Consider the following 27,635-nt stretch of genomic DNA (forward strand, 5'->3'; position numbering starts at 1 on the left):
TGGATAGATTTGAATATGAAGAGAGCTGCACTGATAGATCAGAAAAGGATGGGAAGGGAGTTCTATGGAGATTAGGTGACAGCGGAAGAAAAGGGGAACAGCGGTCTAGAGTTAGGTTGGCTTGATGTGAGGCATGAAGAGAAGAAGAGAAGCAGCAGGTACAGCAACAGTGCAGATTTGAGGTATATGCAAAACACATACTGCAGACTCAGTCCTGGGTAAACACACAGCATACTGTATATTGATAATAAAAAAACAATAATATTACCCGCTGTATTTTCGCAGACGTGTCAATACTGTGACGACACTGTTTATATTTTCATGCACTTTGTTGATTTAAAATGTAATATACACACCTGCTACACTCCATGTCATCTGGCCAGGCTACTCCAAATATCTCCATGAGTTTGTGGCACTCATCCTTGGCCCGCTGGCAGAGGGTTCGACACGGCATTGTCACCTGGCCGTACTCTGTGCACACCGGAGTGTATAGGGCGCACAGGAACATCCTCAGGTCAGCGCTGCACACCAGGTTTACCATGGGATGGAACGGCTGCAGAGAAACAGAAACACAAGGACAGAGTTTTTAAATTTAGGTTTGAACTTGCCAGAGCACTACGACATGAATGGAAAGCATTGGCTGAGTCAATACAGTGTGTCTTAGTCATACAGTGGTCTCAAAACTCTCTTGCAAACACCCACACGTTTCATCCTTCCAATGTTATATCACAACACCAGTGGGAACCAGCTTGACAAGGCTGTTGTTAAATCTGTCATGCATGTGGGAATGAGACACACACACACCGGCTCAGGAAAACGTTAACTGCTATCAGTGGCACATATTGAGAAGGCTCGTATTTAACCTGAAATAGCCATCAAAGAGGATGGAGGGAGTGCCAGAAGGAGGACGAATGTGTTCCAACTCCTCTGCTGCAACTTATACTACTCAGTATTCCATCAATATTTAGAAGCTCATGAAATATGTATAGCTGCCATCATGTTACCAAACATCCCTTTGAAGTAAGGGACAGCAAAGACGGACCTCTGAAGGTTGAACCGCAGCCATGTGTCAATACGCTGAACAAACAAACAGCAGGCCTATCCACACATTCAAGATTATAGATTCAGTTCCATGCAGGGGCAGTCTAAAGGTTAAAGAGTCAGGCACGTGACCTTCATGCTGCTGGTTCAAATCCCCAAAAATGTGAGTGACTGAAGGGATTAAAGGCACCCTTAGAGCTGATTTAAACAACTACTGCTGACATATCGCTGAGTCCAAGTAGGGATTCTTCAGGAGCATCATATAAAAAGAGAATTACAATAGCTGCGTTTCCACCGTACGTTGAACCCGTACTTAGCCCACGGTAACTGTACCTGAACGCCAGATCTGCTTTGCGTTTCCAGTGTGGACAGTACTCTAAAATTTAGGCAGCGGTTTTCACTGACAGGCTTTGGGGCAACCCTTTTTCAGCAGCTGGGAAACAACAGTTGAGTGTGGTCTTAACTCTTGAGAAGAAGGTCTTTGGGAAACGTTGGGATGACAAGAAGAATCTGGTTTGTCCAGCTGACCAATCAGCATCAAGTGTGCGAGGTAACGAAAAAACAGGACAGCACGAAGCAGTTCTTTTGGTACCATCCACAACATTTAAAAACCCATGTCCAAAAATAACCGTTCTAACTAAACTGATCCGGCCTGGCTTATGTTCTGACGAGGATATATGCCAACAGACACAGTCTGAATGGGTTGGTGGGAAACAGCTTCAAACCTATTTAAAAGGACTTTGTTTTCAGTTTAGAATATTATAGTGAACTGCTCAGCCTTAAACAAACATATATAACCATACACGTATTTTATTGATGTGCTCATTAATCAGCAACTGCCAGCAACATTAGCCTTTGTGTGTTGTTGCTTACAGTATGTGTGCAAAGTGACCTGTATCTATTCAGCTTTTTAAAAGTTCGTATCATCTGGCTGCACTAGAGGCGAGATTTCAATACAGCTTTTAAAGAGAAATCAGAGCAGAACCATGAGAGCAATGAATAGAGGCTAGAGCAATGAAACAAAACACTTCGCTTGATCGCACACAACACTGTACTACTACATGTTTATGTGTATGTGTGTGTATAAAAATGTGTACATGTGACACAAAACAGTGCACTTGCATTGATTGCCTGCAACAAAAGCTACAGTATATGCTTATAGATTGTATGAGTGCATTCGTGCAAATATCCATGCATCAGTGAACGTGTGTGTGCGCGAGTGTGCATGTTTCTGTGTGGAATCGGGCCTGGTGAGTATGTTTTGATCGTTCAGAATTGCTGTGTTCTAGATCTGCACATTGGAGAGATGTTCCACCAGTAAATGGGTGCAGTGGTGCATGAGCTGCGTGACATAGTTTTGAGTATTGCACACACACACCCACACACACCCACACACACACACACACACACACACACACACACACTACTCAGCTTCATTCAATAATTCACACATTTTACAACCCATGCCTTTTTTTCGTAGTGTGTGATCACGCAAGGTTGTCCGGAGTAGGGATGGAGAAAGACAGGAACTCCATCCGCTTCCATTAAAACCTAAACCTGATAATTCAATAAGAATCGCAAATGAACTGACTGAGTTATGTGCTAATATCCGTAAAATAACTTTCATTAAAAATTCTGCACTCATTTTGGATTAAAGGAGAGTTAGTTATTGGTTAATCTCTTCTTCAGTTTCATTAGAGGAGATGATGACATGAGCAGTTCAGATGAAGTTCAGTGTGCCTTGGATTTGAACCACAGAATTCTGAATAAATAATTATGTTTGGATGTTAAATACTGATTCAAAAGCACAATCCTCAGATATACAGTGAGGAAATGGTGGGAAAGTGGTGCTGCTTCCTTAACAACTTTCACTGAGATGCCTTATCAGCCAACTGTACAGGACTGTGATTATAGGACTGATCAGAATCATATTTAATCATTGTGATAAAACTCCTGAGTTTAGGCCTGGCTACACTGGTAACGAATCAGACACGTTTCATATTTATACCTGAAATGATGAAGAATGTAAGAATCTGACACCATGTAGCCAATCAAAACCCAGAGTTATTTTCTTAAATTAAACATTAGACTTAGTGAAGTGGCCAATGAGTGTATATGTCAATAACAACTGATACACAGGAGTCTGCTGTGGCTACCATTACCTTACAAGCACTGACGGTGGGTAGATGCACAGTTTGATACATCTATTCATGAAACTCTCCATTCTAGACTTCGAAGTGTAGCATGTGCATTAATGAAAAGACAACACTATCACTACAATCATTTGTCTGATACAACAGATCAATTAGGATCTCAAAGTCTCTTGTTGTCCTCAACAAACACTGATGCAGGCATTACTCTGAAAAATGATCCCTCTGTCCACCTCACTCTCTCTCTCTCTCCCCCTCTCATACATCTGCTACGAGCCGGAGGCCACACTTAACTGAATGGTAGTAGCTTTCTGCATGAGTGTGTCTCACTAAAAGTCAGAATGGAGTCTTTCTTTATGTCTCCTCATACTACCTCTACAGTCTACACTGACTATGCGTGACTTCCATTTTGGGTGTCCCCATTCTCCCCGTCTCTCCCGTGCATGCGAGGTTGCGCATTTGTGCATGTGTGTGTGTGTGTGAGTGTGTGTGTGTGTCATTGTTCATGTATTCTGTGTATGTCCCAGTTATCATGTTTCCTGGTGTGGAAGTCTGCAAGGCTCGTGTGGATGCACAAGTCAACGCATGTGTGCAGTGGCCGGGTGCAATTATTCTGACAGTCAGGGCAATTGCCCCCCCATCTCCCATCGCAAAGAGAATATTGATATTAAGTGGCCTAACTGTGCCACCCAACGAGAGAGAGAGGGTGGGGGGGGTGGCGATCAGCTTTCCACGGAGGACGACCAGAGTGAATTGTCTGGCATTTTGTAGTTGGTTGTGATGGAAGAGCAGGGAAAGGAGAGCAGAGAAACAAACAAAACCTAGCCAGAGGGCACAGACTGCTACTCAAAAATTTTGTTCATCAGCTTCTTGCAACGGATCTGTCTCTCCCTGCAAGTTTCTCTCTCCCTTGTACATAGGCTTAACCGATGTGTATCACAAAATTCAACCTTTGTTTTGCTGTTGTTGCATTTACAAGGCATGACTGAGCAAAATAATTGCAGCAAAATTTGTCATTTAAAACATAATGTTTGCACCAGCAGGCAAATGCGAAAAAACATTGGTCTTCACTTACCATCCATAAGTAGTAAGTGACCACTGATTGTTCAGAGCTGCTGTCTGCAGCTGTGTGGGAAAAATAGTGTCCTTCACAAAAAGCAAGCAGTTTGTAATGTGTCCTTAATAGCTGTGTATCCATTTATCATTAGCGATTATACATTTTTTACAGAAGATAACTGGATTAATGTTTTTATACTTCCTAAAAGTTACAGTAAACATGGGCTTCTCATTGTGAAGACAGACTGATCATGGAAAGTAAAAATGCATCAAAATGCAATGGGGCTTCTGACCATGGTAACATGCTAGAGTTAGCATGCTAACATCTTAAATGCACTGTGACATGTATAAGTTGTCAACATTGTGAGTATTACTGTACTAATGTAATTCGTTGCCCAACAACAGCAGCAGAAACAAATTTTATTTTGAGCTTCTAGATATTTTATGTGGTAACAAGTCACTGCACCTTTTGCACATGATGGCTTTCAGCACAAGTCATTGTGATGGACTACACTTTCTCTGTTAAATTAAAACTCAGGTCAAATTAAGTGCTAAAAAGTAAAAACTAAAAAAGGACAGTAAAAAAAAATGTAGCTGAGCAAAACTAAACATAATGCAGAAAATTAAATCTGCAATTATCATAAGGTCATCTTCTTCACCACATGCTACCAAAACACCATCCATCATGCAATGCTGCAACTTGACGTCCCTCATAAACATAGCTTTAAAGTGGTATGAATGGAGGCTTGACCTCTGCCATTTGGCAACTATATTTGTGAGAACCATTTCAGAGAAGCATTTTAATGTTACAAATTCATCTTTCATAAGTGTTTCTATTACAGCATGAGTGCTATTCATTCAACTGCTTTGTAGGGAAAACTTATGTCTCATGAACTGAGCCATCACAATGGTCTAATGGAGTGTGGAGAGTGCTTCCCTGTTATATCAAGTTATACCCTTAGAAGGGTTAATAATATTCCAATACTCAATATTTACTGTCTTTTGCACATATTCTTTACAGTAGTTAGAAAAAAAAAACACTGCATTTAGATAAGTTACTTGGACATTTTTTTCTCAACAATAATAGGCAAATAGATATCGACAGCAAACTGTCAGATTACCTAAACCACAATGAGATGAAAATCAAATTCACAATCAAATAAATGGTTTATTTGCGTGCGAGTGTGTGATGACCAGGCAAATGTGAGCATTCGGAATGAGAAACAGGGTGGGTATTTTGACACACAGGAAAATGAGAAAAAAAGCCCCTGACTGGTCCACCTCTTGTTCAATGGAGGGATTAAGTTTCTTTCTCTTTACTCCCTCTCGGCAAAGAAACCGAGGGGGAGGGAGGGAGGAATAGAAGGAGAAAAAAACTTCAAGTAAAAAAACTAACAAAGAAAAACGGAAAGAAAGACAGACAGAAAGAAAGAGGCATATGATTAGCAGTCACGTAATGCAAGTAAATACGCTTTTGGCAAATGAGAGATAGTTCCAATAACAGCTGTAAAGTTGGCAGTTCATTCAACATTAAAAGCACAAGGGGTGTTGCATGTGAAAACTTTTTGCACCAACGCTTTTCTGGTTGAATAAAATGTTTCCTCCCCTATTGTCCTGTTTAGCGGGTGTGTTGAGGATTAAAATAAATATATATAATATGGTGACAATACGACAGAGCGCTGTTGCACGGTACTTAAACTGCAGTCATCAGCTAGCAGGTTAGTTTGACAAAAGCTGAAATTTTTCTAAGGCTACTCTATTCCTACTGATCCCCCTCAGGTAAGGTTTAAATTCTTCACAATCCCATGACATGCAACTTCTCTGTATTGCACAATTCTTACTTGACCACAAAAAACAACGATGGCAGATTTAGCACCACACAGTTTAATAGCTCCAACTAACTATTAAACTAATTAAATTTTTTATGCTCTCCTCCTCCCTTTGTCCCACTTTACTCTCCACACTGTCTCTCCCTTCCTTCCTCCTTGCCTCCCCCTCTCTTTGAGGTTATAAAAGGGTGGGGTTGTATTGATTTGGATTCAGATCCAAAACAGGAAAACGTGTAATGGTTTCTGGGCATATGTAATATCTTTAAGTACCATAGCCTGTTTAGTGAGTGGGTGGTGTGTTTTGTGTGTGTGGTTTGGTGCTTTGAACGGTTGTAGAAAATCCAGTTAGCCAGCTCTGCAGAAACTCAAGCACATTGTCAAGTGTATGAGAAGGAGGTGGAGGAGGGGGGGAGAAAGGGAGGCATGGAGGAATAAAGGAGAAAAAACTGGAGTGGAATGGAGAAAAGTTTTCCCGGTGGATTAGAGAGTCAAATGGATTGGAAGGAGTGTTTAGAGTGTGAGAACCTGAAACGGACACACACACACAGAGGCTACACATACACACACTTCCTGAAACTGTCACCAGCTTTGTGTAGTGGTCAGATCAAGGTGACAGGCCATTGGGTCTAAGCCTCTAAAGAAACGGCTTCTGAACTGGCAGCAATGCCTGATTCAAAACGTTTTTGACCAACTTTTGTCAAACTCTGTGAAAATATCAAATGCACAGTATCTCATCCGGTCCTGGATTTCCACAATTCAAGGAGCATTTCATTTTATGTTGTTGTGTTTATGATGGTTAAGTGCTCTTTAGAGAAGAACAGAGAAAATCAAGGAATTTATAGTCTTGTAAAAAAAAAAAAAAAAAAAGAAGCATATTTGCTAATAACTTTTTATGGGACATTTATGTGAAGTGTCAAACAGTAAGCTCAATCCCTTGACCCTCCATGCTAAAAGGACTAAAAAGATGATCTTTTAATGCACTGCTAGATGCCATGTGCCATTTCTTGCACCTCTTTCTGACAGATGAGGAGAAATTTAGATGAGAGAAATTCTGTTTTTTTGCTGCTAAATCTCACCAAAGTCCATCTGGACACATCACTCTCACACGCTCTCTATCGCATTTTCTTCCTCGCGTGCCATCTCTATCTCACACCATAACTCGCTCTCAGATCAGACGGTCAGGCCCTGCAGCGCAAACGCTGTCAGACCACATCAGCTCTACCTCCATTAGCTAGCTACAGAATTACTGCAATGTACCCTCTTCACTAGCTATTACAACTAAATCCCACATCTCTATCTCTGTCTGCAGAAACTATTATATTCCCATTTGCTTCTGCCTCTCTACTGCTACTCGATCCCTCCATTTTTACTCCTCGCACTCAAACTATTAACTGCATCCTTATTGCATCCATACATTAGAGGCAATTACACCCTCTCTCTCTCCAGAGAAGGAGAAGTGCATCGTTTCACTTCACAATCACGTAGCAATTACATGATCCCCCGTCTCCATCTCCCTGTACTCACACAGGCTCACATCCTGTTTTCTATTTCATTCTCAAGCATTACATTGTTTTCTTGCTGCTGCTTCTCTCTTCTCCTCTTTTACTTGTTAGATTTAATCTCAAGCAACATTTTCTACTTTCTCGGCCTATAATACTCACATGATAAATGTGTTCACAGACAAATTCACGCTACAAGACAAACACACACTCTCTCTGGCTATGTGCCTGCCTCTTCTCTCCTCTCACATGCTCGTGAGAGAGACAGGCGTTGGCCATGAATAGATGAACTGAGCAGACCGCGATGCTCTCCTCCCTAATCTCTGAAAAGACAGTTAAGAAAGGGGCACCCTTCTCTCACACTCTCTCGCTCTTTCATTCATTTGTTCATTTATCCGTGTCCGTCCGTCGTTCAGTCGGGAGGACCGGACAAAGCCGTTAATGGCATTCCCCTTCACGTTCAGTTCCCCTCCTCCTCTCCTCCTATCTTCTTTCTCCTGTATTCATCTCTTATTTTCCTTGCCTCCCATTTATTCCTGGCAATTACGCTGACATGCACTTGTCCTCCTCCACTTCTACGTCTTCTTTTTTTCTCTTCCAACATCAGCATTCATTGACTTCCCCTTCTCCCCTTTTATCCTGTCATTTCATGTTTGACAAAAAACAATTTAGCAACATCATCAGACTCAGTCTCTCCTCTGTTCTCTTCATGTCTTTGCTCCACTGTCCTCACTCCTTTCTTTCTGTTTAAATCACCCAACTCATTTTATCTCATCATAATTCTTAATATTCTAATTTATTTACCATTTCTCTGCTAAAAGAAATCTTAGTACAACCCATCAACATGCATTTTTTTCCCCCCAATCTCACAATCCTGTCATCGGACTTTTTGCTCATCTCTTTTGTCACAATTTGCCTTCAGTTTTTCCTTTAATCACTTAACTGCTTACCAGTTTCATCCATTTGAACCCTAATTCTCCCTGCATTATTGTTATTTACTTCTTTGCATTTGTTGGGGCACACTTCCCTGTATTTTTTGCCTTGCTGAGCCAGATTAGATCTCACAAGCTCAGTTTTCCGTACAAGATTTAGGCGTGGAAATACTCATTACCTCATTATTCACAATGGAGGTCATGTTTTCACCCATGTCCATTTGTTAGTTGGTTGGTCAGCAGGATTACACAAAAACTATTGAACAGATGGAAGATGGATCTCTAGAATAGACCTCATTAACTGTCTGTGCAGATCTGGATAAAGGGACGGATCCAGGAATTCTTATTTTAACATCCTTAATCCAATTTGAAAATGTTAAAATTGTTGATATACAATGATTTAATTTAAGTTCAGAAGAGAACTGTCAATCATCTACGATATAGTTTGAAATTACTCAAAATTATATCCTTCTCCAGTTAATTATGTCGTTGCCAGACAACAATGAACAAAGTAAAAATTGTGGGTTGACTTTTCCAGGCTGCTCTGTGTCTCCACTTCACGCCTTGTATTAACAACAATGGAAGCCTGTCTTTTTATTGGTGTGGGTGGACAGACATTATGTTATTCAACTACACCATGTTTCCCCATGATTACACAGGGCTGACTGCAAATATCACGGATTGTGCAGACTTTCCACTATTTCTCTCATCTTCCCAGACAAATAGCCCCCTGAGAGCAATGACTTGGCTACATGTATGATTCTCCTGGACCTATACCCTCTCTGCTCTTTTATTACCAATCTTTCCCTCCTCTTCCTCCTCTCCTTGGTTTAGTCCAGAACATGCACTCATCATCCAATTTCCCTCCCCTCCCCTGCCTGTCTGTCTCCCTCCATTCCTCCCCTTCCTTCTCTGCCTATTTAACTGCCATGGCAACAGGTGATGTGGTAGCTCACACAGGGATGTGTCTCATTGAGGATAACAGGACATAGCACATGCATGTGCGTAGACACACATGCGCACCCCACAAGCACATTTTGGTAAGACTCCTTTAATGAGTGAAACCATCCAAAAAGTATATCAAACAAGCTCGCACAAAGGAGCGACACAGAGAAAGTGTGAAAGTGAGAATAAAAGAAAGTGAGAGGCGTGGGAGAGCGGGTCAAATTAAATGATAGAGATGTAGATTGGGAGTGTGACAATGGAGCTGAATCAGATGGCACCCACACACATCCTAACACCATCCAAGCCGCCTGTGCATATCCATCTGCTTAGCACTTACATATACGGTCTGTTACAGTCAGACAAAACCCACTATTTCCAGCATTGAGGAATCAGAGATTAGTATTTTGTAAAATGATGCATACAGAAAGATTACCTTTCAGAGTACATAATATAACATTTTATCAACACATTCTTTCAATTAAATTGGTCCATGTTTTTCAGGAGAAAAAAGGACTACATACTGCTTCTTGCCACAAGGGGTTTAATCTAGGGCTGCAAACTAACGATTATTTTCATTATCGATTAATTTGACTATTATTTTCACGATTAATATATTATAAGAATAATTTAGTCTATAAATGTCAAAAATATGTGATAAATGCTAATCACATTTTCCCAGAGCATAGTGATGTTTTCAAATTGCTTCTTTTGTCTAACCAGTCCAAACCCAAAGACTCTTAATCTACCATAAATGATAATGAAAATCAGCAAATACTTGAAATTTTTCTTTAAAAAATGACTTGAAAAACTGAAGTCAACTAATTGATTAATCTACTAATTGTTGCAGCTCCAGCTAAATCAAATTATTTTATGTTCATAAAATAAATAATCACAAAAATAATGATAATACAAAAGGTGATCACAGAGTGGATGCATAAATGTTGTCTCAGAGTGTCTGTACAGTGTAGATTTGAGGTAAAACAAGCATAAATCATGAATAGATTCTGGAAGTTGGAGAGGTAAAGGAGGGTGACTTGGCCTAAGTGGGTGAGTCAGAGTGAGTGTTGGACCAGTGTTGGTAGGAACAGATCGAAAATAAATGTACACAAGCAGAGGTGCACCACATGCAGTTGAGCAACTCACAGCTGGTAACCACTGATAATATTCTTCCATTTTATCAAATTAAGAAGAAACTGCTAAAGATGTACACATACCTGACACTGACGGGTGTTTTGCTGTCAGAGACAGCAATACAAGCAAGCGTATTTTCTACAATTTCCTAACGAAACATGTCTGCAAGTTCAAAAGTTTGAGAATGCAGAGTGAGAGCTGATTTGAACTGTTTAAAATCCATGTGACTGTATGCATTTATATGCAAGCTATTTTGAGAGTTGATAAGTGCACAATTAGTAGGACTAGAGATCTTAATGCTGAGGCTGGTCCTGACCTGCAGTACGCTGAAAATGTTAGAGCTGCCTTGTGTTGAGTGGCTTTGCGTGAGAAGGGGATAAATGGTATGTGTGTTTGTGTGTATGAAGCTGGGCTTAACAGTGAGGGTTAAACATCTATCACCAGACGTGCACACACACACACACACACACACACACACACACACACACACACACACACACACACACACACACACACACACACACACACACACACACATACAGAGTTCCCAGGCTGGGTCATGGGTTCAGATTAAGACCATAAGACATGGATAACCTATATTTACGTGTTTTATCAGAGTTGAACACCAACAGTACACACAGTACATACAACACAGGGATACTGAGCAGCCTTACTGAGACGTGACACAAACATCTGGAATGTCTGGAAGGAGTGAGTGAACAGATGGACTACATAAATATAAAAAGAAAACAGAGAAAGATGGACCTACTCAACAATACATCACTGATGATTTCAGGATGGGGGTAGAGATTAGATGGAGGGATAGAATTACAAAGGGTTGAACAGGTGAATGAAAGGACAGCTGATGTAGAGCAAAGCACTTCAACTCCATGACATACTTTAGTCCTGAAATGATAAGTAAATTATGTGATCAGTCATTGCAATTTACTGGGCAAAAAGCAGGGTTCACCCTGGACTGATGGCCAGTACTGCAGAGCAGTATTTAAACAATAGAAAATCTCTCCAATCTTTCCTCAAATCTCTTTACTTGCTATTGTGAGGCTGGATAAGCAGTTGTGGCAGCTCTGCTAATGGGAACAGTCTGCCAAAAAACAGCACCAGGCAGTGCCTTTGTTCTGTGCATAAATAAATGATTGCTTCATTTGGGCTCGCAGCTTCAATAGACTCTGTAGGAATAAGCGGGATAATCAAGAGTTCAACTGAAATAAACAGGAACTTTTAAACTGAATGAGGACCTGTCTATCTCAGAGTGAATAGGGTAATCAGCCTCTTCAGATGCACTGAACTCCATGAACGAACACACACACACACACACACACACACACACACACACACACACCTCCATAAAAGCTAATTCTCTCTTTCGTATTCACACACACAAAAGAAAAAAAACACAACAGACCACACTTAAGCACAACAAGCCTCGAACTCTTCACATTTGGCACACACAAACTCTCTCTGTTGTGGGGACCTGGTGGCCTCAGGGTGGCCCTTCTTAAACAGAGCAGTCTCATTTTGAAGGACAGGACCCCATAGTGGGAGAAACACAAACACCGGAGACAGTATTGACTAAAGACTTTACACAACCTGTCACTCTGTCAGCATTTCCCTCTGCTTAGTCTTTGACAAACTCTTTCTATTAAACTGCCCCACACATTTTTTCTTTTAGCACTTCATCCTTTCCTCCCTCCTGTTCTTTCTGTGACTCCCACAGATTAATCTGTTGACCTCTGCAACACAGAACTATCAGCAAAAACACTTCAAGTTATTCTCTCAGTATATATGAGTATAAACACAAGCAAAAAAAATGTAGTTATTTTTTTTTAAAGTTATGTAAGGAAACAGATCTAGTTTCATTACTTGAGGTAAGAGATAAAGACGCTGAATATAGCTTTCTGTTGCCTCGTTTTCTAGCATGAATATAAATGTATACATGAGTTTTTGTGACATCAGTGGGGTAGAATGAAAGATAACATTGCATTATATTTAACGGTGCATCCTTGTTAATTAAAAATTGACAGTGAAATAAATAAGTAGATGTCAGACTTATGTATACAGTAGAAATCTGTGCAACCTTGTATTACAGAGCCTATTCTTTCACTGCGCTAAATGCTGCAGTAGTAAAAGATGCTGCAGCCTGAGGATTTTTTTCTTTCTTTTATCACTATTGCATTGAAGCTGTCAGAGATCACCTGCATGCAAAGGCAGGTTTTATAGTCAGGTCATTGCAGTGCATGTAAATATAAATGCACTCACAAATTCCCTGCCTAAACATGATTTCCCCCAATAACCTGATTTTGCGGAGGCCATGTAAACGTAGTGACTGACAGCTCTAGATCCCATCATTCAGACCTAGGGTTACAGTCTATTTGCTTTACAAACAGTGTGCTCTATTGTCAGCCAAATGAGCCCTTCTCTAGCTGACCGTCAGACCAGGGGCTCTCTAATCTCTTTCACTCCAGGATCCAAATGACAAAGACTGTGCTGCAATTGTCCAGACAAACTCATTGAGGTAGAATATCAACAGAGAATACCCTTCTTCTGCAGTGTAGTTTTTCTAGTTTTTTTTGTGCCCTGTGAAAAAAAATGATGTAAACACGTATACCCAAGAGGAAAAATGACAGAAAACTGAATTATCGCCAACTTATTGTAATGTAATGTGTTATTATAATATACAGTCCATTTTCATATGATGCAATGCAAAACAAGAGCCCCCTTTCACAGCAGACATTTTGACTTGTCATAGTAGGAAAAACACATTAATGACTGCTCTGTTCTATTAGAGTGCCCCAGATAGCCATGACAGTGTGACAGTGACTATGCTTTTCCTACTGTGACTTGTCAAAATGTCTTTGATGAAAAGGCCTATACCATCCAAACTCCGGAAAAATTTACCATAGAGATGAATTAACAGGTCTCTGATGAATTAAAAAAACAAAACAAAAAACACAAGCTCCCCAAACACTCCAGAGCAACTGCATTTTGTTTGTCAGTAAAAGAGAAACAAGATATGAAAGAATGGAGATGCTAGTCAAAATAACAACAAAGAAAATGGATAATTTAGGGCTTTTGTCTCAGATTATAAATTAATTAAAATGAATATAACCTCATTCAGTCAGGAGAAATAACCTGGATATCCAACACAGTTAATGGCAGAAAAGACCCTCTATCTCACATACATTAAACCAAATTAAACTCCAGTGCAGTGAGCCAAATATCTACCAATTAACTCAAGGGGAAACTCCCTGGCCATGCAGACATCTGGGCTCCAGAGGCCCCAGGCATGGAAACTCTTGTGTGCCTATTCATTAATTTATATATTTAACAAAAGACAATAATAAGCATGATGAATTGTTTGTTTGAAGACACAGTAAAACAATAAAAGCATCCCCTTATTCCTGTCATCCTTTTTCATTTGTAACTGCACCAGAATCTCTAATGTCTCAGGAAGCATCAGGCCGCATGTAATTCTTATATAAACTGTGAATATCTAATTTTTAATAAACCAAATTGCTTTAGCAAATACTTTCAAGAGGAACTCAGTCTTAGGTTGAAGTCATGTTGTCAGTTCTCTCCTCTAAGTGCAGACACACAATTCCAGTGATGTCATAGGTCTAATCCTCTAACATGCATGAACCTCAAACAATGTCACATCCTTCAGCACATCCTCTGGGAACCATAACATGCTGTGGCAGATGGACAGTACAGGCCATATTCGTCAGTGACATGTAGTCAAAAAAACATGCCTAAGCACACACACACACACACACACGCACACACACACACACACACACACACACACACACACACACACACACACACGAACATAATCCCAAAGAAATAATTTCACTCGTCACACAATCTCCCATTCCAAATTCATCTTCCACTTCCCCCTCTAATGTTTCAGTCTCTCTCAGCTTCTTCCCTCAGGTTTAATTGACCATTGTGGCAGATGGGGTGGCGGTTGGTCTGTGGGAATCAATGTCTTCATTGTGGGACTGAGAGAAAGATTAGCAGCTAGTTAGCACTAGTGAGAGATGACAGCTGGCACCTATAACCTCCACTGCCCCACACACACACACACACGAGGTACTATTGTACAGTTCGCCAAGGCTCAGCAATTACACACAAGAGAAATATTGCTCTGTAGCTCGAGCCTGTCATTCAAACACTGAATAAATGTGGCCCAGTATGTTAATCGTGCACACACACTTGGGGATAATCCATTTTTGGCTTAGCTTGACATCTAAAAAGGAAAAAAGGAGAAGGCAATTTTTCCAATGTCAGTCAAAACTGAGGACTCACCGAGAGCACAACTCCACGGTATTCCAAATACAGTTGGAAAATAAATGTGTTGTTGAATCCACGGCTTGAATATGTCTCAACCTATGACTTAAGGACAACTCACAACGAAAATAAAAGTAGCATGACAGCTCACTAGAATGATCTATCTACTTTGCAAGAAAGCCAAGACGCGAAAGCTTTGCCACTGAGGCAGAGCAAACATTCATCATGTGATATGACCCAAAATGTGACTACGACAGCTGCTGACAATAGCTCCAGTTTCGTTAAGGCATCTGAAAAACTTCACGCTGATTTGGTAGCAGTTGTTTATTTTACATTTTGATACAAAGCAAAAATCCCACGCGTGTGTGTGCACGCGCGCTGTTTCTAAATCACTCATCAGAATCTCAACAGTTGAGCTGGACAGACTTTAAGATTGTCTTTAACCAAAATGGTTCAACACCTAACAAATGTCACTTGATTTGTCTTTACATATTTCACCAAACCTCAGTAACTCATCTGAGCAGAGTGCCAAAAACTCATAACATTGAATTTGCTGACAAAGTACATCCAGCTGTTAGCCCTGCTGAGCCGCTGTACAGCTGCTATGGACCACAGCTCCTATTCTGTGAGGGTTTAACTGGCACTGCTATAAAAAATAAAAGGCACACTAATTTAATCAGCCCAGTGGGGGTTTTCTTAGACCGGAATATGGACACTTTGGAATCAGCAGAATTAACTAGAGATTAGGCATTCCCCTGCTGGAAATCATTTGAATTTCCTTTTGATTTGTCTTTAGCAGGGCTGCACAATTAAAGGGGCTTTATGTATCAATTTGAAGCAATTTACAGGTATTAGTCACCTTTTTATTGGACATATGTGAACAGATTTCAGTGTGATGTGAAAAATCACACCTTCTCTGTCCCTCTCAGTTACCTGTACAAGCCTGTGGATGCTGGATTGGGTTTTCTTTGTGAAGGACTCCATGACAGTCCAAAGGATGTGACTTCATGCACATTTGAGTGCCTTGTCTCAGTGCCTCTCTCCACTCTGCTAACAGGGAGCAGTAGTAGCTAACGTTTGTTTAGAAATGGAGTCCACTAATATATAGTGACCGGCCTCTAGGCTTGTTGCGGTGACAGAATTTTTTCACCGACTAATAAGCTCATGACAACACCAGTAATTTTTTTTTTTTTACGAGAGAAGACACTCACTGTCTGTAGAGTGCTAGGTTAATTTACTGCAAATGCAAACAGAATATTTCCTACTGCTACCTTTAACCAAAATATTATTGAAATCACAATATGGTCAGGTGCAGTATCCAAGTAGCAGAAACTGCAATCATTTGATAAAGGTAAAATGTGTGACAAAACAGCATTATAATGGAGGTACTGTAGTGCTGCAGAGATGTCCTGACCTACAAATCTCGTTCTCTGATGTAAAAAAAACATGTTTGTTTGGTACAGACCCCAACAAATGTCACGTTTTCTTTTGTAAAAATGAGAACTGTGATGCAAAAATTATCGTTCCCAATCAACTGTGAATTACATTGCAATCGTAATATCCGGTAAAATAATGGCAATATGATTTTTTTTTTACCATATCGTGCAGCCCTATTTGTGCATGCTAACCACATATAATTTCTTCACGACAATACCTGCCATACATATACACAAAAAGGTAAAGAACGTAAAATCCAAATTCATCATTTATTAATACTAATACAAGTTTTCATAGCTGCACATAAACATGCACACACACACACACACACACACACACACACACACACACACACACGTTGGCATTATGCAGCCACTGTCCCATGAGAGATATTATTAAATTTCCTCCAGGGTTCCCACCAGGACTACCATGCCTGGTCAAAGCAGACCAGAGCAGGGAAACTAACAGGGCTCATGTTGCTACTCAACCATCTTCAGAAAGATGTCTCTTCCATGACTAGAGGGACTGAGGGTGTCAGTTACTTGGCTCCTTCTTCATCTGGGTCAAATCAAGTTCAACAACAGACGCTTCTCACAATCCCCAACGCAGCGTGTTTTGACATGACGCAGGGGAACTGACTTGATTTAAATACATGCATGGCCCTTAGTGCGCTAACAAAATCCTATGACTCAATGAGCGTTATCATCTGTTCAAAACGAGCTGAGCAAAATCCACACGCATGGCTGTCTATTTGAAATAAAGCCGTTTTTCTTAATTCCTCTTTTTTCTTTAGAGGAAAAAAGGGAGCGTTTGACAGCAGTGATCCCGACAGGCTCCTGCACTGCGCATTTTGACATGAGAAATGTGATTAAATATTCAGAGAGCAGCACAGATCATTTTGGCTTGATCTTTTGGCTGACATTCATCTAGTTTTGACATGGGAAAATATTAACTCAACATTAACAAAAATAAAAATCCCCCAAGATTAAGCATCACATGCAACGTGCAGCCAACGTTGGTCTTGTCCAAATTCATCTGCCTTTCAACAGTGGTAATTTTATATGCCAACTATGAACAGCTGGAGGCAGATTTAATTCAACTGAATGTATTTATTATCCTTTCCCCTTCTTTAGAGTATGAGCCAGAGTATGAGCCAGAGCTTGTACATGGTCGCCAAAACACGGGTACAACTATGACAATTAACATGTGTAGTGGGACTTAATATAAAGACACACAAAAACATGACAATCCAAGTGTCTAGAGATTAAAAAAACTCCACCTGACTTTCCCACTAAAACAAGCTGGGCCTTGTCTATAAAGATTTTGTCATTGTTTTTATTGCTTGTTCAGAATAAATTATCATGTTTTATAGTTTGGAAATTACTAGGTACTTCTACAGTAGTACTTTACAACTGTCACACCCAAACATGTCTAAATCCTGAATACAGTGTGTATGTAGCCTTTGATAATAACGAATACTTGCTGCAAACAGGTAATTACGGAGTAGTTATTGAGCAACACCTTGCTCCAGGGAGTAACAAAGGAACAGAAAAGAGAGGTAACCTAATATAGATGGATGGTGTATGTCTAGTATTGCACTCAGACAGTGAGTAACACAGCACTTTTCTCCCTTTTTTTTTTTTTTTTAAAACCAATGCCTTCACGCTACAAATATTTCTCTGGAAGTATCAGTCACTATATCACCAAACTGCTTTCTGTTTTAAAATTTCTCCCACTGCTGCTGCTGCCGCCGCTCAGATACCACCTTCTGTCTGTCAGCTACCGTTCACACTCAAGAAAGGTGTCCATACACATCCATCTACGTCCACATGGAACAGCAAAATGTAGTGAGTAGATGGAGCTGTAACATGAGGCGTGTAGCTCGACTATCACCTTTTCTCTACTGTTTCACCACTCCTGTTAACTCTTTGATATTCCATGCCTGTGTGAAAGCCACTTCACTCCCAAGTGTAGCTTCATGTATCCAATTTGTTCTACTACAGACTACAAATAATGTGTTTTTGGGAGATATTTTTAAAACGCAACCCGTTTCTCTCAAACAAGGCCTCTCCATTGTTTCCGTGCAAACCATCTCTGTGTACTCTGATGATATAAGATACGAGTGATTTGCTAGTTGATAGCTCAGTGTGCAAAAATCAGTCTATGGTTGACTATAATTATAAACACAGAACCTAATTTACAACATTGCCTTGATTAACGGTGACGTTATTCACGCTATACTAACAAGAGTGCAACATCTTTTGACCTTAGGCAACAGTATTTGTTGTGACATTTCTTAAGGAATTTTCCTTTACAGACGCTATAATATTTGATCGATCCTCATCTGCTGCTCTGTCTCTTTACACTGTTTGAGAAGTCTTTTTTTGTCCTTAGCAAGTGTGTGACAATACACTGTGAAACTCTGCAGATTGACGCTTTGCAGTTGTGTACAATTTCTGCACCTTGTCATCAAGACAAAGACCTATATCCATTTGCTTCATGTTCGATTCCTGTCAAAATTTTAAAACTCACCGTAATACAGGTTAGTGCATCAAAATGTAAGTTGTTTTTTTTTTTTTTTTTTACAAACAATGTCATCCTACCTCTGTCTCATTCAAGGCAGCAGCTATCAGATTTCCTGATGTGCACTGACACACACTCACACACAGACAGACAAAGCACGCACCGCCTGAATGCAACATCCAAACAACCTACCTCCATGGCTAATGCAGCTGTTTGCTGGTCGTAGTGATTCAGTAGATTGGGCATGAAGGTGGTGTTATAAGGCAGATCCTGGCACATTCTCAGTCTGATGGGCTCACAGCTAAACTCACTGTGGCTCTCTATGGCCTCCATTTGAATGGACAGAGCAGGTGTAACCAGGGAGAAGAGGAGTAGGATGATAGGGATGTGGAGGAAAGAAAAACAGACGGGAATGCGACGTCTGCTGTAGACTGTTTTTAAAAACAAGTCTTTTATACAACCTCCTCCAACAGGTGTTTGCATCTTAATGTCAGACATTTCTCCACAGTGGCTTAGACTGATGACTTTCTCATCACTCTTACAACCACTGGATAGTCCTGAGGACATGCCGAATCTGTTTTTAAAGCTAATTACATCAGAAGCAATTGAGTCCATTTTTAGTGTCAGTGGTGAAGGTAACAGCAAGAAATCCACAAGGCTGGTACTCTCTGTGTATAGTACCATGAACTGCACATGGATTCATCTGTAGGCCATGGATGGAGCTGCCATTTCTGTCAGTCTTTGAATTCACCAGCCATTGCTTTGTTTGCTTTTCTTGTACAGTGTCTCAAGGTGTGATCTGAAGCATTCCTCTTTTTTTTAAATAAGAGAAAATTATATGGTTTCCCTCCCCCTCCTGGTAATCCCCCGGTCAAGGACAGATTCGCCTAGTTCCATCCTCAAACAGCTCGTCCCTGAGATAATAGCTCCACCATCAGCCGTCTGCTGGAGCTCTCCTCCGGGTTGCAGTACGCCTTGTTCCTCCACTCTATTTGTTTTTGTCTCCTCTCGCTCTATTTCCAGTGAGAACATCTGAAGTCAAGCCCACAATATGTGATTATCCTCCCAATGATTTCTCTGCATGACACAAAATCCTGTCTTTCACATTCAGTTGCCACCTTGGAGTGGATCCACCGAGCAGGTCCTGCAGGTTTAAACACACAAAGAAGACAGGCTTTATGGTCAAACAAGCAGAGTGGGCTCGCTTTGAGTAAAGCTGCACTGTATCTGGTCTCTGATCAGCCACACCCTTGTTCCTGTAAAAGTCAGGATTAAAAGCATATAAACGGACCAGCAGTGTGAATTTATCTTAATGGATTGTGTCGGCAGGGTCAGGGCACAGTTTTTATGTCGCAGAGTGTGTGTTCAAAGAAAAACCACACCACAACTAGCTGGAGCATGTTTCCAGGAGTGAACGTGAACGTTACACCTGCGGTCCATCAGACACTCCCCCCACTCTCGTGTTTGTGTGAGGTTGGCCGGGCAACAGTAGCGTTCCCCTGCGAGGTTTCACACTCTGCGACTCGGTGTCTTCACGGTTCACTAACACTGTAAAGTTTAGAAAAAATAAGCTCGGGCCGTGTGCCATTTAATTAAAAAAAGGGAGCAAATCAAGGTGTCAAACTGACGAGTTTTTTAATTTACACCTGCGCCAAACTGCTCGACCGTTAGACGCGCGTGAGACCCACCGATAGCTAGCTAGCATTCACATTAAATTGATGACGTTAAATTGTTTTGAACACGTCTAATAACCATCAACCAGGTGAGGTAACGAGTCTCAGCCCTTAACGTTAGCTGTCTTCTGGCTAGCTTTAGTTAGCAACCCCCTTTTTTTTTGAAAACGTAGACTTCTCTGACGGTGACACGCCAGGATCACACCGACAGAGCCGTATCAATCTTGGGGGCGCCGTGTGCTTACTGCTGCTGCAACATGAATCCCTTTAAAGCCGTTTATAGTCTGTGGCTTCCCGACTAAAAAAAAAATGTATTAAATGAGTCGCACGGTTCATATCTAACGTTACAATCAGAAATGCTTTACCTTGTGTGTGTGGGGGGGAATAACGAGCAGCTCCTCCGGCTCCTCTCACTGCAGCACTCCACTGTTTGCAGCTGGTTGCCCGCAGCGTGCAGCCGAGTCGGCGGGGCCGCGGATTCATCGTGAGCGCGCACAAACGGGACGAAATTGCCCCCACTGGACGCCGCGTGCTGCTGTGGGCTGGCCTGCTGTGTATAGAAATAAATAACAACACAGACAGACGTTTGAGTGCCAGGGCTATCTGCTGGCAAGCGCCTTAGAAAATATGAGACCCCTGTATTTACTTGTTTGCAGGGTATGTGTTATGTATGTAGAATTATGTGTGTGCATGTAGGCATATGCGTAATGTTATATTTTATCTTTATCTTTCCATCTCTCTATCTTATTGTTATTTTGCAGCTGGTTTTCTTACCAGCTATAAATTAATCTTCAGAGGGCCTAAATGGCGGTAATGTGTATATGACAAATAAAACTTTAATTTAATTATTATTATTATTATTATTTTTGTCCTTTTCATGGCTTTATTTGATAGGACAGCTTGGAGAGATGACAGAAGGTGGTGGATGACATGCAGCAAAGGGCCACATGTCAGACTCAAACCCTGGGCTGCTGCAGCAAGGACAAAGCCTCTGTACATTCAACGACCGCTCCACCAACTGAGCCACAGGAGTACCCCTAACTTTAATTTTAAAAGAGGGATATGCTTTTTATTATTTTAACAAGTGGACAATACAAAGACTATGTAAGAAGGGAACTGTGTGTAATTGTGTGTTCCTATCCTGTGTGTGAATTTTTATTATCATATCCACCCTAATTTGACATTCAAATTTCACGATTAAAGCATGAATGAAGCTGACCACAGTGCATTTTTGTGTTCCTTACTCGTGTCCTGAGAAATGAAGGGCTCCAGACCCACTAGAGGTTCAACATCATTGCCAAGGTCACCTGGCAGCCCTTTAGGGGTTGAATGGGATCCAACCTGGGATCTCACATGACAGTATCTATACCCAGCACAGGACAGGACACAAAGGGTGAAAACCAATTTAAAAGAATATACCACTGAAGTGAAGGCAGTGACCCCTCAGGGGCAAGGTGGAAGGATAAACAGCAGTCTCCTTTAGATGATGTACAGGCAAAAAAATGAAAAGCAGGACAAAATCTAAAGGTAACATTATTAAAAACCTTTATTACAATTCTACATTAAATGTATATACTGCTAAAAAAACATAAAGCAAATAATGAAATGTACAGTTCATCCATATTTTTCTTTTTTTTAAATCAGGAAATCAGTGTAACACACCTTTAACTAGTTTACAGCAGGGTTGAATCAAGGAGAAATATGAGTGATGGCACTGGTTTTATCAAGAATTTAAATTTCCCCTGTATCCCGTTTAATATGTCAATATATGGAACATTAGCGTACCAATGTACTTTGGGTATATATTGACACTTTATTTTGTCCTGGATAAATTATGTTCATTGACAAGACTCAGCTAGTTAAAGGTTTGTATCAAATGTAGGTTTTCAATTCACACAATTTCAAGAAAATAAGTCATCCCTGATAATCTAAGTAATAATGAATTACAAACAAACAAAACTAACAAGCGATTTCATTATTAATTATTAAAATATAAAAATCTGAATTGTGATTACATTTATAAATGCACTGCTTAAGTAAACCTCAGCTATGGGAGATCCTTGACTGCTGCCAGCACATCATTACAACATCACAACATTAGACTTCAGTTCATGATACCACTATCAGCCTGTCTGCGGCACATCAAGGCTGATCATACTGCCTGAAATGGCTAAACAGACCTCTTTTGATTGTATCAGTCAACACGATGTCAATATTTATCCCTCCAGCCTGAGGATTAGCATTGCGTGCTATGATTCCTTTCCACACAATTGAGCGCGGCACTAGATTAACCGTTTCATGGCTGATCCGATCTTCTCTGTGGTTGAGATGTGGGGGGTCTGTGTCAGCTGAGAGGCAGCTGGCCTAGATACTGGTTTAACCTCTTAATATGACCCCACATGACATTCAGCCGCAGTACACTGTACATACACAAATGCACTCAATCTACACACAGCTATGCTGCAGTCCAGATTATTTAAATTCAGGGGTTTCAGAGCATCTTTCCTATAAGATCCTTTTTATTATCCCCATGATATGGCATTTTAATCTGAATTTGAAGTGATGACACCTACTGTAACTCTGGATGCACACAGAAAAAGATTTAAATCATTGAGCCATTTCAGTTTCTCTAATCTATAAATGACATTTATATCACTGCACATAGGGATATTTCTATGAAATTCGATAAATTCTAGCACAAGGCCGACACATGAGCAACAAATTATGATGTGGTCAAAAAAGTTTTTAAAAAAAAATTAACCAAATGAATAACAAACAAACATATAAAACACAGTTCAGTTGCTGTACCTGGTGTGTGTTTAACTTGCCTAATAGTTTACCTACAACATTCAGCCTCAGTGGAAACTCAAACATGTCACTAACTGCAGTTGTCCTGATAATTACCTAATAATGCAAACTACTTTCAAGAAGGGCAAATTAGTAAGTCAAATTTAATTTAAAGCCAAATACTTTATCCACAGAGTATAAAAGATAATTTGGTATTTTATAACAAACCATACAGGCTACATGCTATGACTTCACATTAAAATTAATTAATGCTATAAGCAGCTATCATTAATCATAATTATTTCTGAGGATCAGTATGTAGGCAAACATTGAGGAGTGGTTTCAACTCTGGACAAACAATACAATATTAAAAACATTAAGAACAATAAAATGGGTTTTGCTGATAAGAGAGTTCATACAGGCTGAAATAGTGTTAAGTGTGGCTAGATATAAAAATCAGCTTTCTTCATAAACAAACGTTTCTTCATACTGAAAGGCATACTGATAATGGATGGATACTGATATGACAACACTTATATCTCGTTATAGCTTTTACACAAGTATATACACACTGAATCTCCATTTTGGAAGACAGGTGTTGAAACGTTGTTTATGTGAGTTTTATGATGTTTCACTGTGAGTGATTTTAACCCACTGTAGTGTTTCATCAGGTATAGATGCACTGAGAGGAACCCAACTATATTCTGCTCACAGCTGCAGACACAATATAAACTGTTTGGTTTATAAGTGAAAGCAAATACAGCCATTTGGTGACTCAATGTTTTTGATAAAACAAAAAACCTTGTTAAACTTGTTAAGTTTGTTAAAACTTCGCTCCTGTTCCTCAGTGACACTCTGCTAAATCTGCTAGTCTCAATTATACAGGTGCAGCAGTGCCTTTTGGGATTTAGCTGTGCTCATCTACATGGAGTGATGTCCTTCCTGCTTTTTGCTCCGTTTAGGCGTCAGGGTTCGAGCGCTGTCCAATCAGGCACTGGCTTTGGGGAGAGCGCTCAGCTTCTTCCTCCAACTAGAAGAGAGAATGGAGGGAACACAAAAGTGAAAGGGGTTATATGTTTTTTTGACTTTGAGAGACAGACCAAGTGGGAGGAGATAAGTGTGGATAAATTGTATGTGTGTTTGAGTTAGACCGAGTGTGTGTGTTTGTGTGCACTGCTGAGTCAGACAGAGATTCAGGTAGACACCTGCCCCCACGCAAAAACACACACACCTGCTCTTTGATGAGGCGGTTCCCGCAGGGTGCAAGCCCTCTGAGAGCCAATCCAACGATGAAGCACCAGACAGACAGTCCAGCCTCAAACGCTGACAACACAGCACAAGGGATCCACAGCGCCAGGGTGGTTTCCTGAGGGACAGGAAGTGATGTAAACGAGGAAGAAAAAGTGTGAAATAAAATAACACTATGAGGTTGGACGTCTCTCCTGAGATGTTTTTATTGAATTTCATGCCTCAACGGAGCAAAATGGGGAGAAACAGAGAGAAAGTGGGGTTTAGACTCACATAGATTCGTGTTGAATCAAACGGGCATCTGGCACTGACAGGTGACCGAGCATTGACGGGCACTTCTGTGTCATTACATCCCAGCATCAAGCCCTGCCCATTGTTGACCACGGTGATACTAATGGCCAAGAGGAGCCCAGTGCAGCATGCTGCTGAGACTAGGGTGTTCAGGAATGATGTAATTAGAAGTCCTATATGCTGGAGACACAAAGACATCTTATAAAAACAAAATGAATGACTGGAGTGATCATATCAGTAGCTGAAAACAAATAAAAATTCGTACCAGTTTTATCACACGAAGGTTCCTCGACAGCAAGATGGCAATAATCCCAGACACAATGCTCTGTGGGTTTCAAATGACAAGACGATTGTTTCAGCTTAGCTTTGGCACTGAGGAGGGTTTATAATGATGTGCCACGTGAAGTAACCCTGGCCCCAAGGACGTGAGGTGGCATTTTCTAGTGGCGTGCCAAGCTGAGAAGACTTAGACTCAAAGAACAGAAATGATTCTTTAATAACAGTAAGTGAGAGTTCACCAAAGGAAAGCCAGTAAGATATATTTTGTAACTTGTCTTTTTGCTCTGTCTGTATTACCTGTAAACCCTGTAATAGTATGTTTGGAGTACCTAATAAGGAGAACATGTCAAAGAAAAGTGACATCAACACCATCTAATCATCAACAGCTGCAAGTTGATCTGACACGATGTAATGAAACCTGCCCGAGGGCAACTAGTGAAAGAGTCTGAAAAACCAGCTCCATCATAATGGGCAAGTTCAGTCATGATTGGTGAGAAAAATACACAACATTATACTGAGCTAACAGTGCAAATCACTTTTGATGTTAACTTTGAATATATACTGTGTGTGTTGTTCTGATGCAGGGACAAACAAAAGTCACAGGGGTGAATTCAAGACTGTAACTAATGGGAAAAAGTTCTGATAAATATACCAAGATTGCTTCAAGCCTCAAGCACTGAAGGTTTGACATGGAAACAAAAGATGAATGTCTTAACTGTTAACTCACCAGCAGGCCAGAGGTGACAGAGATGATGTTGGCCACCGTGTATTCAGTGGTGATGTGCTGGCTGGGTTTGGAGATGTGGCGGAGGACATTGCCATGGACGATAGCACCGAGGATGAAGTTAATATGGCCGACCAGGATGAGAGTTAATCCATTTCTCATCAGCCTCCTCTGCCTTTTGGATTTATCTGGATGACAGAAATACAGAAAATACTTAACACAGCTAACATCAAGATTGAGACGTTACTGTTTCTATACATTCTGTGTTCCTTCACACACATGCTGTCTCACAACACTACATATTCACTCATTCTGTGCTATAGCTGGACTGTAACTGGGTTTTAAACTGATATCTATATTTGAGAGTTCGAGTCCAATAATGATTTCTCTTCTCTCCAGTTGGGAAAACTATGGTGACAGTTTTTTTTAAATGACCTCAAACCTTATTTGGCATTTCTATACTGCAATTTCTTGTTAAATATTGGCCCACATGTAGGCTACTCAGACACATCTGCAGTAAGTAAATATCAGCCCTGTTGATTTATGGGTCTAGCTCTATTCTGTATGTGCAGCTCTGTTGATGGTGTCATGTTAGAGGACATATTCTCATCTGCCGAATGACTTCTTTTCCCAAATATCGCTTTTCAGTTTCCTTGATATCTAATAATCGGTATCGGCCCTGAAAAAATCATATCGGTCGACCACTATTAAGTATCATCAACAATATCAAAAGGCCTTTATTTTGTAAAGCAAATATAGAACTACTTAACTCCAGTATGTAAACTAAAGTAAAATGAAACTGAAGTATTGGACTGTTGCGTGAACATAAATATGATATGATCATATAATAGTAACATATGATTCGCATCTCAATTATTCTGATAATTCAGAGTTCATGCTTTTCTTTCTGGGTCTTATAAATGCACAATCAACAGTAGGCTAGGTTGCTTCACATGGAGGCTGTTACTCTACAGTTTACTCTGAAGGGCTGGACAAAGGCATTTGCATAGAAAGGCTTCCCTCACTCTCACTGTGAGACCTCCTGTGCACTGAGTCAGTCAGAGATAAGAGGAAGCAGTGTGATACTTAAAACCTTCAAATTATTGATCTCCTGCCAGTCTCTTTAAGTGTTGACAGCTCATTTCCTCTCAGGATAAACCAGAGCAATTAATGTCACACATACACGCATTAATACAAGTCACACATGCAGCGTTGACAAAATGAAAGCGTATCATACCTGCAGGCCTGATGCAGTTAGTTACACCCGAGGAGGGAAAACTAACGGCGGACACATAAAGCTGTAACATCACCACATGCGTGTTATCAGTTACAGGTATCATTTATATTCGGAGAATCACTCACCTACGCCGCACATCTCTCTGGTGTGTCGCACGTTTCGCTTTAAATAAATCAATGTCCGTAATTTTTCGAGCACCTGTCCAGCAACACAAACTCCAACGTCCCTCTGTCCACTTCCTGTATGACGTCAGCAGACTCACCTGTGGATCACCTGCAGCTTGCTGGACGCTGAGGGGCGCAACAGTCTTTACATATTCATTATAAGCAGTGATGGGATGTAACTAAGTACATTTACTTAAGTATTATACTTGTGTGTAATTTTGAGATACTTGTACTGTAATATTTCCGTTTTTTTGTATACTTTAAACTTGCACTCTACTACATTTTTGAGGCAAATATTGTGCTTTGTACTCCACTAACTTTATTTGATAACTTCAGTTACTAGTTATCTTGCAGATTGCTGCCTCGGAGCCAAAGGAGGAC

General features: G+C 40.5%; 2 protein-coding genes across 2 annotated transcripts in view; both read right to left on the reverse strand.

Moving 5' to 3' along the window:
- Positions 1 to 21,007, reverse strand: part of LOC140995306 (frizzled-3-like) — a 30,079-nt gene extending 9,072 nt beyond the window's left edge. Inside the window, exons 1-3 of the mRNA XM_073465286.1 lie at positions 20,890 to 21,007; positions 19,044 to 19,995; positions 357 to 553 (exon numbers count right to left, since the gene is read on the reverse strand). Of these exons, the coding sequence (XP_073321387.1) occupies positions 357 to 553; positions 19,044 to 19,535 (689 nt within the window). The 5' untranslated portion in view covers positions 19,536 to 19,995; positions 20,890 to 21,007. The remainder of the gene's footprint in view (positions 1 to 356; positions 554 to 19,043; positions 19,996 to 20,889) is intronic.
- A 1,039-nt stretch (positions 21,008 to 22,046) lies between these two features.
- krtcap3 (keratinocyte associated protein 3) lies at positions 22,047 to 27,326 on the reverse strand. The gene is made up of 6 exons (XM_073464729.1): positions 27,216 to 27,326; positions 25,857 to 26,041; positions 25,116 to 25,175; positions 24,833 to 25,030; positions 24,543 to 24,677; positions 22,047 to 24,341 (listed from the first exon to the last, which is right to left on the reverse strand). Exons 1-6 carry the CDS (start codon positions 27,226 to 27,228, stop codon positions 24,270 to 24,272), a joined length of 663 nt encoding a protein of 220 aa, XP_073320830.1. The 5' UTR covers positions 27,229 to 27,326; the 3' UTR covers positions 22,047 to 24,269.
- Positions 27,327 to 27,635: the final 309 nt, after the last annotated feature.

This window comes from Pagrus major, chromosome 4 (assembly GCF_040436345.1).
Source record: "Pagrus major chromosome 4, Pma_NU_1.0".
In the NCBI taxonomy this organism is placed as follows: Eukaryota; Metazoa; Chordata; class Actinopteri; order Spariformes; family Sparidae; genus Pagrus; species Pagrus major.

Excerpts from the sequence above, each read along its gene's own strand:
- krtcap3 (XM_073464729.1), bottom strand. Across the intron at positions 25,176-25,856 it reads CTGTCACCTCTGGCCTGCTG|AGCATTGTGTCTGGGATTAT; the intron begins GTGAGTTAACAG and ends TGAAACCCACAG. Across the intron at positions 24,342-24,542 it reads ACCGCCTCATCAAAGAGCAG|TTGGAGGAAGAAGCTGAGCG; the intron begins GTGTGTGTGTTT and ends TCTCTCTTCTAG.